This window comes from Aquarana catesbeiana, linkage group LG09, assembly GCF_042186555.1.
Source record: "Aquarana catesbeiana isolate 2022-GZ linkage group LG09, ASM4218655v1, whole genome shotgun sequence".
In the NCBI taxonomy this organism is placed as follows: domain Eukaryota; kingdom Metazoa; phylum Chordata; class Amphibia; order Anura; family Ranidae; genus Aquarana; species Aquarana catesbeiana.
Genome location: NC_133332.1, coordinates 149,641,762 through 149,659,306, shown reverse-complemented (window position 1 = coordinate 149,659,306; position 17,545 = coordinate 149,641,762). Strand labels below are relative to the sequence as shown.

The 17,545-nt window shown below is 38.4% G+C and overlaps 1 protein-coding gene across 2 annotated transcripts in view; it reads right to left on the bottom strand.

Annotated features, from left to right (window-relative positions):
- Positions 1–17,545, bottom strand: part of AFF2 (ALF transcription elongation factor 2) — a 976,027-nt gene that overhangs the window by 124,393 nt on the left and 834,089 nt on the right. For both annotated transcript variants that reach the window (XM_073599267.1, XM_073599268.1), the window contains 2 exons: positions 7,562–7,724; positions 820–1,824 (listed from right to left, as the gene is read on the bottom strand). In XM_073599267.1, the coding sequence (XP_073455368.1) occupies positions 820–1,824; positions 7,562–7,724 (1,168 nt within the window). The remainder of the gene's footprint in view (positions 1–819; positions 1,825–7,561; positions 7,725–17,545) is intronic.

Below are 17,545 nucleotides of genomic sequence, written 5' to 3'. Positions count from 1 at the left end.
CTTCACCATGGTACACTAGATCTGGTGACCAGGGGGTCCCCAAGGAATTCCTTTAATTTGCAGGGATTTTCTCGAAATTCCTGTTTGGCTATGGGGCAATAAGTGAAGGGAAATCTCTCTAGTGGGACACAGATGGCACAAAAAAAATCTGGCAGGGATTATAATCCTCCCTTACTCTATCCAAAATGGAAAAAAAAGGTTTGCCTTTAGTTCTACTTTAACACAATCTTACTTATACTGGACCTAAACCGACTAGAAAAAAATTCCCCTCCCTGCACCCCATTATTTCTACATAGCAAAAGCTATTTGGAGTAGCATGCAAATACTAATCTTTTACAAAGATTGGACTGCCTTTGAGTACTGCCATATAAGGATTCTGTAAAATGTTTTTGATACTTACAGGCTCAAGCAGCAGCCAGGTTCAGGGTCTTTGTAAGGTTCAGGTACTGATTTTCTACCTTTTACCTCACAAATACCCAATCAATATCTTTATCTCACACAGATCCTGTCCCTTGTCTTGAGGTATCAGGTATGATTTATTCCCCTTTAGCTAAAGTTGTGTTGGCAGCTACCAATAAAGTTTGGCAGTAAATTACATCTTAACTGGAATTAAGATGGTTGCCTCCATTAATGTATAAATAATACTATTGCTTCATGAATGCATACTTTTTACATGGGCATTATATTTGGATTATATTTTGAATCTGATTTTTCAAAATAATGTTAACAATGTAGGAAATAATATCATAAGTAAAAATTAAATCCACTTCTAAAACAAAGCTGTCGGCACATTGGCTTCACTTTCTCAAATACACTTACCTTGTGCTTCCTTCTTGGTTTTGTAGCATTTTTCTCGGGTGCTGTAGCTGGTGTTTGAGGCTTATGTTTAAAACCTGTGTCTCTTACTTCATTCTTTAAAGCTTCACTCTCAAATGTCTCATGGCCTGGTATTCTGGATAAAAGACTAAGATCTATTTTCACCCATAATGACTTAAGCTCTTCAATCTCTCTTAAAGGTGAAAGCAGTTCACTCTGAACATTAGGCAGTGGTGTAAATGGTTCTTCCAGATCATTATGTGTCTGGTCTAGTGATATGCTGCTGCTATTGCTTGTTAAGCTGCTCACACTTAGGATGTTGTTGCTGCAGTCCTTTGGCTTGACTTGATTAATGGGCCCAGTCGTTGAGACCTTAACTTGCACAACTTCATCATGGTCAGTGTTGGAATCAGATGCAGAATCTGTTTCAATAAATTCTCTTGATTTAGGAACAATTTTATTTGCCCCTCTAGCTTTCTTTTTTTCTGATATACTTCCAGTACTAGTCCTTTGTTCCTTTCGTGGTGCTGTTTTAGCAACAGTGGTTTTTGTCCTTGCTTTTGGTGGCTCTTGGTTTTCTCGTAGGTCCTTCTCTTTGGGAGTGCTGCTGGTGGGGTTTGGTTTGTTCCATGTGTAGTCTTCACCGCTGGAAGTTCTTTCAACCCTTTTTGGTTGTTTCTTGGCAACAGCCCTTTGTGTAGTAGGTTCATTGTGGGCTGGTGATTTCTGCTTTAAGCTTTTTGCCTCCTGTGGTTTTTGGGTTACTCTAGTTTTGTTTTTTTCTCTTACAGGACTCAACAACTCCCTCTCTTTGGGCAAAGATTCAGGCTGAGGGATAATATTGTTAAGTTCTCGCTTACTGTCTCCCTCAGTCTGTTGGTTGTTCTGAGCCTCAGAATTGTTTTCTGAATGCACATCATTGTGGTTGTTAATTATTGTTTTATTGTGTGGATTGACTTTATTTAACCACTTATCCAGCTGCCATTTGTTTGTGGAAGGTGGTTCGGGCTGGGGATAAAACCAAAATGATATTTTAGTGTTGCAAGGGAATGTGTACCATAAAATACTTTATTTCAGATTAAACTGGTACTTTTCACAGAAACGAGAGTCTATTTATAGTAATAGCTAATTAGTGAGCATGCTGAATGCATTCATTTTAATTTACATCTTTGCCCTAGAGAAATCTAACAAAACAAAAATGCTAAATAATCCCAATAAATGATACATTTTTTATAATGTGTGTTTTATATAATTTCTCTCCTGAATACAAGGCAAATCGTGTTCATTGCTTTTATAGTATATTTGATAAATAAATATATTTCAAGAGAATGTAACAACAAGGTTAAAATAAATATTCTGATAATTAGATCTGTTTTTGGAAAGTAGAATTTATGTACCGTATATAGCATAATTAGCACTGTTTTTGAACAGTTGCAGCACACAAAAATGCCAAGATTATGGTATTACAAGTATAAAAGTCAAAACTGTCAGGCTTTTTAATTGGAGCTTAAAAAAAACATTGTAGGAAATACGGAATTTAAACTAAAGAATAAATCTGGCTTTATCATTTATTATCTCACAAGGGATACTAACCATTTAAGCAATTAACACCTTAGAGTGCTTTGTGGTGGTAGTTAGGGTGGGATGTGTTACATTCTCTTACACATATAGTACATTCTCTTATACATACATTTACAGCCACACTACCAACATTTTTTTTTTATTAAGCTCTTTATGGCACTATGTGTATTCAGTGGGAATGACAACACATTTTGGCAGGCTGTAGCCGAGCAAGTGGTAAGAGATGGAGAACCTCACAGCAACATCATGATAGTAGATGATCATATTGAAGCTGCTGAGCACAAGTGTAACTACATACTCATCCCGCTGCCTTTTTCTTTATACAGAAGAAAATTAGGAGATTTTGATGCAGGGAGTATTTAATCAACTCTTCACATAGTAAAAAAAAATGTAAAAAAAAAAAGAGGTACAATATCCAAGTCACAAGCAGCTGGACAGGTCAGTATTCTACCTATTCTTTTACAGGTTTGTGTGATTTTTTTAGGCTGGGTTCAGACTGGAGCATGGAGTGGCTCACAGCAGGGGTCCAGTTTGTCTCCATTCACCATTTCAGCTCTGATTTTAGCACAAAATTGTGGCTGAATTTGGACCTGAAACGGACCAGATGCACAGGACTCCCATGTAATTCGCTCTGGAGCCATATCGGAGAGCCATAAAGAGCCAGTCACAATCTCCTGCTATGCAAATTGGATGCGGGGAAACCGGCATCCAATTTGCAATAGTGTGAACCCAGCCTCAGAGTCACAGAAGTTAAAAAAATTGTAGTGGGAGGGGGAAAGAAGCAGGGGAGGAGGTGGACTCTTAGGACCCTTCTAAAGTGATTCTAAAGTGAAATAATTTTTTACCTTAATTAAGGAAAAAAATGTCTCACTACTCCCCCCCCTCGACCCCGCACTGTGCCCATCTGCAGAAGTCCTCCTGTGAGGAGGGAGTGGGGGGAAAGGCCAAGAGGTGCTATGTGTGTATATGAACTTACACAGCCCGGCTCAGGAGCATGCCTACATGGTTACCCCCATAGCATACGGCTTGCTATGGGGGCACTCAGAAAAAAAAAGGAGCGGACAGCACCGGGACCATGAAAGAGAAGGTAAGGGACCACTCTATGCAATATCATTGCACAAAACAGGTACAGTTGCAATAAAAAGTATGTGAACCCTTTTGGAATGATATGGATTTCTGCACAAATTGGTCATAAAATGTGATCTGATCTTCATCTAAGTCACAACAATAGACAATCACAGTCTTCTTAAACTAATAACACACAAAGAATTAAATGTTACCATGTTTTTATTTAACACACCATGTAAACATTCACAGTGCAGGTGGAAAAAAGTATGTGAACCCCTAGACTAATGCGATTTCCAAGAGCTAATTGGAGTGAGGTCTCAGCCAACCGGAGTCCAATCAATGAGATGAGATTGGAGGTGCTGGTTACAGCTGCCCTGCCCTATAAAAAACACACACCAGTTCTGGGTTTGCTTTTCACAAGAAGCATTGCCGGATGTGAATGATGCCTTGCACAAAAGAGCTCTCAGACCTATGATTAAGAATTGTTGACTTGCATAAAGCTGGAAAGGGTTATAAAAGTATCTCCAAAAGCCGTGCTGTTCATCAGTCCACGGTAAGACAAATTGTTTATAAATGGAGAAAGTTCAGCACTGCTGCTACTCTCCCTAGGAGTGGGCATCCTGTAAAGATGACTGCAAGAGCACAGCGCAGACTGCTCAATGAGGTGAAGAAGAATCCTAGAGTGTCAGCTAAAGACTTACAAAAGTCTCTGGCATATGCTAACATCCCTGTTATACGTAATACGTAAAACACTAAACAAGAATGGATTTCATGTGAGGATACCACAGAGGAAGCCACTGCTGTCCAAAAAAAAAAGCTGCATGTTTACAGTTTGCACAAGAGCACCTGGATGTTCCACAGCAGTACTGACAAAATATTCTGTGGACAGATGAAACCAAAGTTGAGTTGTTTGGAAGAAACACACAACACTATGTGTGGAGAAAAAGAGGCACAGCACACCAACATCAAAACCTCATCATAACTGTGAAGTATGGGGTGGGGGCATCATGCTTTGGGGCTGCTTTGCTGCGTCAGGGTCTGGACGGATTGCTATCATGGAAGGAAAAATGAATTCCCAAGTTTATCAAGACATTTTGCAAGAGAACTTAAGGCCATCTGTCCACCAGCTGAAGCTCAACAGAAGATGGGTGTTGCAACAGGACAACGACCCAAAGCATAGAAGTAAATCAACAACAGGATGGCTTAAACAGAAGAAAATACTCCTTCTGGAGTGGCCCAGTCAGAGTCCTGACCTCAACCCGATTGAGATGCTTTAGCATGACCTCAAGAAAGCAATTCACACCAGACATCCCAAGAATATTGCTGAACTGAAACAGTTCTGTAAAGAGGAATGGTCAAGAATTACTCCTAACCATTGTAAACATCTGATCTGCAACTACAGGAAACGTTTGGTTGACGTTATTGCTGTCAAAGGAGGTTCAACCAGTTATTAAATCCAAGGGTTCACATACTTTTTCAACCTGATCCGTGAATGTTTATATGGTGATTTCAATAAAAACATGGTAACATTTAATTCTTTGTGTGTTATTAGTTTAAGCAGACTGTGATTGTCTATTGTTGTGACTTTAGAACCACTTTAAGGGTCAATTCAAACCATAATGTGGTGCACTGAGATGCAGTCTTTTTCGTGCTGTGTTAGGGAGCCCATTCATTTTGGATGGGCTGTCACTGTACCTCAATGCAGGAAAAATACATCATGCCCCATATTTCAAATGCAGTGTACCACAACACACATACATTTGCATTTGCATGTTGTAGTGCTATAAATCACAGATGCATTGCAGTGCACTGTAGATGTGCCTCAGTGTGCATTCAAAAATGAATGGCAATGCACCTCAACTATATACAGTGTGTTTTTGTGCATTACAATAACACATGTTGTGGTGTTAACAAGCCTTTAATGAGAAAGCAAAGACATGTCCTATTAATTCTAGCTGCAGTAAGTGCATCAGCATTTTATGATTACACAGACAGACTAGTCTGAGCTATATATGTTTGATGCACAGATTAAACCTATGAGAAATTGGACTTCAGTAAATACAAACATTCTTCACTTAAAGTAAACTTCACTTCACTTATAGTAAACCTGGCATGGACACATAAAGAGTATTAGAAGTCCTGGATTTCTTACCTTGAGACAATCACTGCTCTAGGATCCCTCCTTTGCAAGACAGATATTGTCCTTGGTCATATGATCTCTGCAAAAGGTTAACATCAACCATTCTCGACTGTGATCCTCCCCTTTAACAGATACCATGTGACAGACTGCCTAGGGTTACCAGATGTGATCAGCAATGCAAAATGTTTAGGTATGTAGTTGAGCCCTTCTATGACTCTTTATTCATCTAGGCAAGCCTACAGACATATCTTTATGTTAACATTTGAGTATAGGTCCACATCACCACTAGGGATGAGCTTCGAGTTCGAGTCGAACTCATGTTCGACTCAAACATTGGCTGTTCGCCCGTTTGCCGAACAGCGAACAATTTGGGGTGTTCGCGGCAAATTTGAAAGCCGCGAAACACCCTTTAAAAGTCTATGGAAGAAATGAAAAGTGCTAATTTTAAAGGCTTATATGTAAGTTATTGTCATAAAAAGGATGGGAACCTGGGTCCTGCCCCAGGGGACAAGGATCAATGCAAAAAAAGTTTTAAAAACTACAGTTTTTACAGCGTTCTCGGATAAGGGTCTGGTATGGATTTTTGGGGGGACCCCACGCCATTTTTAAAAAAATTTTGGTGCGAGGTTCCCCTTAATATCCATACCAGACCTTAAGGGCCTGGTATGGAATTTAGGGGGACCCCCACATCATTTTTTTTTTAATTTTGGTTCGGGGTTCCCCTGTGGGGAATTCCCATGCTGTTTTTATCAATTAACTTATGTGTATTGTCGGACCGGCAATTCATTAATAGCCGCGAGTAGTTTTAAATGACTTTTTTCCTTTGCTGTCGTACTGTTCTAAACATGGGAAACATGTGCCCCTTTACAGGCATACTATAGACACCCCCCAGGTACGAAATTTAAAGGAATATTACACTTTTATTGTTTCACTTTAAGCATTATTAAAATCACTGCTCCCGAAAAAACAGATGTTTTTAAAACTTTTTTTTGCATTGATCCATGTCCCCTGGGGCAGGACCCAGGTCCCCAAACACTTTTTATGACAATAACTTGCATATAAGCCTTTAAAACTAGCACTTTGGATTATTCATGTTCGTGTCCCATAGACTTTAACGGTGTTTGCGTGTTTGAACAAATTTTTTGCCTGTTCGCAAGTTCTGGTGCAAACTGAACAGGGGGGTGTTCGGCTCATCCCTAATCACCACAACCTCTGCAGGAATAAAAATTTAACCAAACAGTATATCTGCAAGATATTGAAGACCTGTAGGCAGGAAAATGTCTTAAATAAGTATATAAAGACTGTTAGTTGGTTACAAGAAATGTTTGGATGTTGTGACTTCTGCAAAGGTCTGTGTGTGGTGGGGTTACAAAAGAGTACAAATGAATTAACTTTTGCACATGCTACATTTTTTTGTTATTATTTTTAGTTTGTTAATTTTAGAAAACAAAAAGCAATCATGTATTAAGATTAGTAGAAATGTGTTATGTGAAGTTTATTTCCTGGAAAGGCAGCATTACCTTCTTTTTACTTAGAAATCCAACACAACATGTAATTTGACAAAACTTTTGTAGTTTGCCAAAACTTTGCAAATGACCGTATTGTTAATATGTTATCCACTCATTATATTTCCTTTATAGCACTATAATAATAACTGCAGAGTATCTCTCTATAAAATCCACATCAGTGACTGTACTGTGAAGTATTATAATCACTATTTGTATGATGCAAACTTACAGCAAATAGGAAGTAACACAATAGACATGGATCATTAATTCTAAGGTCGTGTCAGCTGTAATGTATTTGTAAATCCTAGAAAGATGACAGTCAGTACTGAAAGCTATGATAAAGATATTCATCATAAAATATGTATAGTATAAGATTACTTTTTTCAAAGTATAGATGAGACATACACAAGATTCACATAACCATAAACTGTTCCACTGTTGTTTTTACCTCTGGGGTTACATTATGATTTTCTTCATTACATTCACTGTCACTAGAACTGCTCTCGCTGTCAGAATCTGATTCAGAGCTTGTCTCCGACTCACTGGAACTTCCAGAGGCTCCACTGGAGTTCACCAAGTTTGAATTATGAACTGCTGGCAGGGGAAGACCACTGGGGGAGCAAACAAACTTTATATTAATGGCTGAATAACTAACAGGTCTTTGTGGTTAATGCAAAATCAAAAAGTATATGTGTATATGGAACAAAATTACAAAGTAAAGCAATGCAGAATCACTTTCACTTTTACTTAAAGTTGTTGTAAAGGCAGAAGGTTTTTTATCTTAATGCATTCTATGCAGCAGCCCCCCTCAACCCCCCTAATACCTACCTGAGCCCCCTCTCAATCCAGTGATGTCCATGAGTGCCTCGGCTGTCCGGGACTCTTCCTTCTCATTGGCTGAGACACAATTAGCCAATAAGGAGAGAGAGGTGCCGAGCCATGGCTCCGTGTCTGAATGGATACATGGAGCTGCAGCTCAGGTGCCCCCAAAGTAAGTTGTTTTCTGTGGGGGCACTTAGCAGGAGGGAGGGTCCAGGAGCACCAAAGAGGGACCCGAGAGAAGGAGGATTTGGGCTGCTCTGTGCAAAACCACTGCACAGAGCAGGTAAGTATGACATGTTTTTTATTTTTATAGAAAAAAAATGAGATTTTACAATCACTTTAATGCTTCTTTTGCTTTGTGATTAGCAGAACATCTTATATTTAAAGAAAAAGGTAGGTGTCAGCTGGAGAAGAATATCTCCAGTTGTCTAGGAATGCAGACTATAGTGGCACAGTACAGGAGACAGCAAAAAGCTAAGATAAAATATAATCTTTATTGTACAATAAAAAAAAAATTATATAAATATTTTTATTACTATACAATAAAGATTATATTTTATTTAAACTTTTGCTGTTTCTTGTGCTGTGCTGCTATAGTCCACATTCCTAGGCAGCTGAAGACATTCTTCTTCAGCTGACACCTACCCTTTTCTATATATACTTGGATGAAGCCTAAAAAGTCTCTTCTTTTTTTTGTTTTAGACCTTATATTTAAAATTCCAACACAAGATAGACATGTATGGGCATAGAAATGGTTTTGGTAGAGTCATTTTTAAAATCCCACTGTAGAATAATTCCAGACATTAACAGGCTTGGAATACCTGAAAAGCAACTGAAGTTAGCATTAATGTCAATCTGTAATGGAAAAGGTCCTACCTTCCTCAAGCTAGTGCTTGTGCCTGAGCATCCAAACAGAAAGCCCAAGTGCAGTTATGTGGTGGTGGTGGTGTGACTAAGCCAACACAAAAGCTGGCCTTCTTTGCAATGGATATTAATAAGATTTGTCAGAGTGTGTTAGGATACTTTTGTTTACTTGGTCAATAGATTATCCCCCCATAAAAGCCCTTCTAGTATCGGTTAATGGCTCCACATAGCCATCCGACTTTTGTACAAAGCTGTTTTATTAGCACATATATTTATCTTATGTTTAGTTGTTTTAAAAAATGTTAAGCTGTCTTCGTAAAAACTTACCACATCTATTTAGTCTATATACCACATTTTAAATCAGTAAAGAAAGAAGAACCTTCTTAAATCAACTAAACAAAACTCTGCAGGCCATATAAAATATTCAGGTTTATTGGAATGTAGAACTGAATTTAAATCAAGTGACAGAAATAGGAAATAAACACCAAAAGTGTATGATACTCATGCCATGTACTTTGTGACTGATATATAAAGAGCCTCTTAATGTTTGATGTACAAAAAGCCTCACCAACACTTTACATTAAATATTTTATGGCTGCACTGCTTACATGTAAATCTCCCATATTTCAATATTTGAATGAAAGAAACAGCTGCTAACACTTTCTTAAATTTTAATCGCTACAACTTGCTATAAATTGTCTGGAACATTGTCAGAAGTGTCATTTTAGCAGCATTAAAAGATTATAGGAAGAGACAGCCTTCTCTGATAAATACACTGGAGCAAACCATATAAAGCATGCATATGATGTATTTCACTGAAAATCATATTTGTCAAGATCATGTTTTACAAGACATAATAATAATCTGTTGCATCCGGTTATTAAATGGCATTACTCCAAGTTGCCACAGTCATGAATATGCCATTTGGAATGCAAACTTGCGAATACACTGGAAGAGGTTATAGTTAAAAATAAACCATAACTTTAGGCTTGCAAAACAAAAAAGATATTGTATAAGTGAAAATGCAATGTTATGTATCCAGAAAGTCATAGGGGAGCCAATAAAAAAAAAAGAAAATCAAAGTGCTTCAGGCTGGAAGGTCAGTGTTCATGACTCCATAATCAGGAATACACTGGATAAATATGGGCTTCTTTGGAGAGTAGCAGAAGTCAGTGCTAACCAACAAAAACATTAATATTCCTAAAATTAATATTTGTCTGGAAGCTCTTGAATAACATCCAATACTTTTTAGAGAATGTTTTATGAAAAGGTAAAAGTAGAACTTCCTTGAAAACACGGATCCTATATTTATATTATATATGTAAAACAGTCAAATTTGGTGGTTTATGGATACTTTAAGTACCCATTAATTTTTCTTTATGTTTACTTAAGGTCTAATAGAACACAGCAGCAAAAGGAAATGCAGTCCAGGCAGGAAGAAAATAAGGAAAACAATTTGTAATAAAATGAATACCTCTGGTAGAATTTATAAAAAATGATACACATGCAACTGTGATATTAACTTAAATTTGCCACCTGGTAGAGTAAATTGCAAATGTATCTGTATTAAAGCAGTAGTAAACTCTTTGGGGGGGGGGGGGTATTTTCTTCCTGCAAGGTAATATCATAATGTGCTAGTATGCATCGCATACTAACATATTATAAAAAAGTTACCTAAAAACAAAGCTCACCAGTGGCGTGCCATGTCCATCATCTTTTCTAAATATTTCTCCAAAGTTTTAAAAATTCTCCATCTTCTCCAAATACTTTTGTATTTTTCTGGTTGCTCTTTTTCTCTACTAAAGTATTCCATCTTATTGTAATATTCTATTCGCTCGAACCATTCCCTTACATCAGGTTTATCTATGCTTAACCACTTCTTTGGAATTAGTCCTTTTGCAGTGTTCAACAGTATTGAAGTTAATGTTTTTCTGTGTTTTTATTTAAAGCTTTTGAATCATAGAATAAACATTTCTGCAAGCTGATTATCTTTTCTCCAGTTATCTCTTCTATATAGTCTAGGATTTCTTGCCAATATTCCTTAATTTTTGGGCAGTCCCACCAGATGTGGGTCATTGTTGCCTTCTGTTTGCATTCCCTCTTACCCTATGGAGATTTGTCCTGTTGGTATTTGTGAAATTTGTCAGGTGTCAAATACCATCTTACCAAGAACTTATGCCCTGTACACACGGTCGGACATTGATCAGACATTCCGACAACAAAAGCCATGGATTTTTTCCACCGGATGTTGGCTCAAACTTGTCTTGCATACACACGGTCGCACAAAGTTGTCGGAAAATCCGATCGTACTGAACGCGGTGATGTAAAACACGTTCGCCAGGACTATAAACGGGGCAGTAGCCAATAGCTTTTGTCTCTTAATTTATTCTGAGCATGCGTGACACTTTGCGCGTCGGATTTGTGTACACACGATCGGAATTTCCGACAACGGATTTTGTTGACGGAAAATTTTATAGCAAGCTCTCAAACTTTGTGTGTCGGAAATTCCTATGGAAAATGTGTGATGGAACCTACACATGGTCGGAATTTCCGACAACAAGGTCCTATCACACATTTTCCATCGGAAAATCCTATCGTGTGTACAGGGCATTATAGTTAATTTCTATTGTGTTTATATCTGTTGCATAGTTATATACTGCTCCTATCATTCTCCTAACTTGTTGATCTTCTAGTTTCGTACCTATTTATTTTTCCCATTTCCCTATATATCTCTTGTCCTTCTAAATCTGTCAGTATTCCATATACTTTAGATATACCATTTTACAATAGAGTTTGTATACCACAGAGTTTTTCCAGAGGATTTAAGTTCTTTCCATCTCTAATTGGTTGAGGTAGTGTATTTACCAAGTGCTTTAGTTGAAAGTATTCCCACTCGCTTATTTTCCACCCGTATATTTCCTTTAGTTCCGATAGTGGTATTATCTTCCCATGTTTAGTAATATCCTTTATTTATGCATTCCCCATTCTTACACCAAAAGGAGTCTCCTTTCCTGGGCCAAAGAAATTCTTTCCAGTGAGTGCAATTAATGGTGAATTGTATATACAATTTTTTTGTCAGTACAGTGCATCCCATGTTTTAAATGTATTTATAGTCAAATCATGTGCCTCCAAATCTAATGTTCTGTGCTTATGTGGTACCCAAATGTTTTTGTGCAGTGTTGTTCTACTTATCTTGTTTTCAATCTCAATCCACTTTTTTTTCCGCTTTTTTTATTCACCCATTCTACCGTTCGTAGAATAAATACTGATTTGTAGTATCTATTTATGTCTGGTGCTGATAAACCTCCATGTTTTTTTTCTAGTGATTAATGCAAACTCTCGTTTTTTTATTTTGCCAAATATATTTTATCATCATTGTTTTTTTTTTTTCATTGTTTTTATTATTCTAAAAAAAACCTCTCTGGTATAGCTATTGGTAGCATTTGGAATTTATACATTATTTTTGGGAGTATCACCATTTTAAAGTTATTTATCCTTCCCATCCATGATAGCGGTTGCCATGAAAGCTTCTTTAATTCCACTTTGATCTCATTCAATAAAGGGATGTAGTTTGCCAGATTTAATTTCTCGGTGGTGGATGTCAATTTAATTCCTAGATATGGCAATTCTCTTCTCACCCACTTAAATTGGAATTCCCTTTGTAGCGCAAGTGCTTCATTTTTTTCCACTTCAATATTTAGTATTTCTGTTTTTATGGGATTTATTTTAACGTTCGAGAGTTCATCATATTTTTTAATTTCTTTAATTATGTTTGGCATTGTCTCCCTTGGGTTAGTTACGTACATCAGGGTATCATCCGCGTATGCTGCAATTTTATCTTCGTCTTCCCTCACTCTCGCCCCTCCTATATCTCGATTGTTCCATAAGGTCACAAGAAAAGGTTTCATCGACAGTACATATAGGAGTGGCGAGAGCGGGCACCCCTGTCTCGTTCCGTTATACGTTTCGAAGGGTGGTGACAGCGTCTCATTAACTTTAACCATTGCTGTAGGCCGATTATATAGATTTTTAATTCATCGCATAATTTTAGGTCCCAGTCCTTGGTGTTGTAACGTACAGTACCTGACCACGAGAATGTGTTTCCAGCGCAATCCCATCACGCTGGTTCTTGGCGACAGGGTGCTGTACATCTCATGCTGGCTCGCTCATCGGGAAAGGAAAACTGCGTTTTTTCCTTTCCTGATGAGCGACAAGCATTGCTGACAGGTGTCTGGTAAGAATCATGAGGGGGAATGCTGCACCAAATTTTAAATAAAAAACCGGCATGGGTTCCCCTCCAGGGGCATACCAGGCCCTTAAGTCTGGTATGGATTTTAACGGGAACCCCCTACACTGAAAAAATGGCATGGGGGTCCCCCCAAAATCCATACCAGAACCTTATCCGAGCACACAGCCTGGCCGGTCAGGAAAGGAGGTGGGGACGAGCAAGCGGCTGGCTCCTGCGACGGGGCTCGCAGGGGTCAAATCTCCAAACGATCAAAGAGACTCCGACGACCATCTGGTCTGCTGGAAATCTCTATGGTTAACATCTGGGGCCGGCGGATCCTGTCTTCAACTCACCGATGGAAGCGGTGATTCAGTAGAAGCACCGGAGGGCAGTGGGAGGGGTGGGACGTCCCCTCTGGCTACCCATAAGAACGATCAAGCGTTGGAACAGCTGTTATGATCATTTTTATGGTGTAGGGAATAGCTGGCTGAAAAAGCCAATATCTGAATGATGCCTGTAGCTGCAGGCATCATTCACATATACCCGCACAAAGTCAAAGTGGGAAGTAGTTAAACAGGAATTGACTTTTGTGATAACTTTAGCGATGGATCAAGGATGCGATTCACTGGGACCCAATTAAGGATGTGTCCCAAGATTGCACAAGAAGCCCAAGTGTGAAAGATTCAGTCAGAATGAGTGTATGTTAAACTGGCCATAGATCGAAATTTTTCCAGTTCAACAGGGACTGGTTGAATTTTGATTCCTGTTTGCCCGTCCCTGTTCAACAGAAATCAATCATTAGATCTACTTCTGTCAAATAGAAATGTTGGAAAACTTTTGTGGATCAGCAGCTGCAGCCACTGATCAGGGTATTCTAACAACGGAATGTCCTGCTGTCAGAATACAATGTCCAAGGGGGTAAAATTTCTCCATGCCCCTTAAATGTGCGGATGGAGGAATCCATTCATTTTTTTCATTCAGCCTGCTGGCCGAGTGAAGAAAAAAGTAATCATCTATGGCTAGTTCTAGCTTAGAAAGGATATCTTTTTTCCTCTTCATCTTCCTCAATCTTTCTGTCGCCCTATCCCACTTTCATTTCTGTAAATAGAAATATATGTACTGTATGTCCCTATTTGAAAATAAATCCAACCCTTATTTTAAGATCCAGTTTTCCAGTTAATCCAGTAAAATGGAGGTGCCCCAAACAGAGAACATTCTACATGTTCTACATGGTTAATTGCTATTAGATTGTTAAAGTATATGTAAACCCTAATAATGAACTTCTCCCATTTTCACCCTTTTGGTCTATTGAATATACCATTGAAAGCATTTGGTGCAGATCTATATGCACTAGATAAGAGCAAAATAAACCCGTTGATCATGTAAGAAACTCAGCAGGGGCGTAATTATAAAGGTCGCAACAAACAAAATAAGGGACTGGAGGTCACAAGCCTCAGGATTTTTTAGGTGTTCAGTAGGAAATGAATAATTTATATAATATTAATGAAAAATATATATTTTATTTATAAATCCTTAAAAAAAGACATGAGAAAATTTCATATAAACAAATACAATAATTCCAAAAGGGATGTGATACAGGGGTTAATACCACTTTCTCGACATGTTTCACTTGCTGGAGCTTCCTCAGGAGATAAAATGTGGCATCTGATCAACTATAAATAAACTGCAACTGCGACCCGGACCCATACTTCAGGGGGCTCCTGCAGTTACACAGTCAGATATGTCTTCCCATGGATAGGAGGGGCGGCATGGCTTATAGAAGAACAGAGCCCCTCCATCATCCCCCTGGCTTTTGCAGCCACTGAATGCCTGCGGGAGGGAGAGGAGGAGAAGCGGGCTTTCAGAGGCTGCAGGAGTCAGGGGGATACTGGAGGTGTTTAGTTCTTCTATAAGCCGCGCTGCCCCTCCTATCCAGCCTGGTGCCCAAGTCATTGGTCTGCCTCTCAGCTCCGCCCCCTGGACTCCGACTTCTGCAACTCTAGGCTGCTTCTGGGTAAGTCTTGCTTCCTGATCGAGTGTACAAATGCATTCTCTGCCCCCTCCTCTCACAGTGCCCCCTCCTGTCATACTGCCCCCCCGCTGTCACACTTCCCCCCTGTTGTCACACTTCCCCCCTGCTGTCACACTTCCCCCCTGCTGTCATACTGCCCCCCTGCTGTTACACTGCCCCTGTCATACTTCCCCCCCTCCTGTCACAAGGCCCCCCTCCTGTCACATAGCCCCCCTCCTATAGGGAGGTTCATGGTTTCTTGCAACGGGGCCCTAAGGGTTCTAGTTATGCCTCTGAAACTCAGGGTTGCCCTGTGTCCTTTTCAAACTTCTTTTATTACCCTAAATTGTCTATTTAACCCTCGTAATTCTTGTCCTGAACTACAGAATTATTAGCCTTTATGTTGTAGAGATCTTAGAGTGGGTGAAGTTGGGTAGTTTAGCAAAAGACACTGGACAGGTTTTAACGCCACTCGGTTCACAAAAAAATGAATGCATTTTAGACAAATATGGACAAGTATTTTCTGTACTTGCAGTCTTTAAAAGGATAAAATATGGGGTAAGGTGCATGTATTGAAGGGATGTATTGCATATGTTTTTTTGTAATTTAGCCTTTTTTTGCCCAGTACATAGTTACACCCCTGATAAGCACATATATACCAGGCGAAGCAATGAATATTACATGCATGCACATGGGTGTTCTCTTTGCAATCTACATAAGCTTTCAAACTCTTTACACTTGTAATGACACCATGCGCTATGCACATTTACAAACACTTATAATGAGTGTTTGCTAATATAAGCTGGCATTTGAAGTAATTGGGACTAACCACTTATCAGAGCTACAACAATCATATTGATTTTTGTGCATTTAATTCTACCCTAAAGATGTTTGAGGATTAATGTATTTGGCGTTTAATCCCCCTTGAACTAGTTACCTTGCATTTCAACATTTACTATTCATTTTTTTTCTCTGTCAGTTGGAATGCTGCAATTATAACTTCAGTTATCTTACAGGTTCTAATTATATGTGTCATTCTAAATACCAGGTGAGACTCTTAGATGATTTTATATTGCAGATACCTGAAAGACTGCGCTGCATACAAATAATAAAGAACAGAGTAGATAAAATAGGTACATAGTATCTAACATACAAGGGTTCTTCAAAATGTTTCCACACTTTTTAAAACTCTATTATTTATAAAAAAGTTCAGAAACGTTTCAAAGACTCCTTGTACATATTTTTTACATAGGTAATTCCATTCAATTTACATCTCAATCCCATAGCTATAGGCATACTGTATTTCTAAAATCTGCTAATAAATTTATTGAGGATGCATAAAGAAATATTTTAAATAGAAACGTGATTTCAACACTTGAGAATTTTGTAAGCTGTAAGAGATAAGTCCTAGAAAAAAAACTTCAAAAAAATCTCTAGGACACATCTCAAAATTTGTGCTATACCTCCACCCCCCCCCCCCTCCCCAGGCCACTGCCCCCCTTCACTCTTACATGCAATTACTGCTGTCAAAATGACAATCAGGAATTACTTTGTATTACACACCAGGAGTGGCTGTTAAAATGCAGATGCTCTCATATAAAGTGACACCTGCAGATATTCAGTGTCATTGAATAAATTTACTGTAACAATGTGTTGTTTCATTATTTTTACTATTTTATTCATAGATTAGAGGTGTGACCTTTGATCTGCATATGACATCAGTTAAAGAAACTTTGCAAGTAAAAATATGTTAAGTATTCCTATTTACGTCCGTAATAACCATTAAGCACCTTTCTCAAATTAGCAATTTTTTTCTGTTGATTTGCTTTATTTTTATGCTTATACCATTACAGCGTTTGAAAACCATTAAAAAAACAAAAAAAAAACAAAAAAAACAACCAAGCTATACTTATCTGCTCTGTGCAATGGTTTTGCACAAAGCGGCCCTGGTCCTCCTCTTTTCGGGTCCCCTGCTGGTGCTCCTGGATCCTCCTCTTCTTGGTGTACCACCATAGGAAGTGGCTTCCTATTGTGGCACACATGTGAGCTCAATCATGAACCATTTTTTATGCATCTATAGACACAGAGAGTCTTTTAAAAGTTTTTGGAAAATGCAGAAAAAAAATGAAAATTTATTTTTTTTACACAAAGTTGTAAATTAATAAGATATTTCTAACACGCAGCTTGGGCATATTTAGAATTACACCCCAAAACACATTGTGCTACTCCTCTCCTCATGAGTATGTCGATACCACATGTGTGAGATATTTTCACAACCTATCCATATAGAGGCGCCCAAAATCCAAGGAAACACATTCAGGCATTCTAGGGACATCAATTATGCATCTAATTTCCTAACTGCCTATCACATTTTTGGAGGCGCTAAAGCACTAGGACAGTAGAAACACCCACAAAATGACCACATTTTTGGAAAGGAAACACCCAATAGTATTTTTTAAGAAGCATGGTGAGAATTTTGAAGGATTATTCCCCCTAAGTTTTTGAAA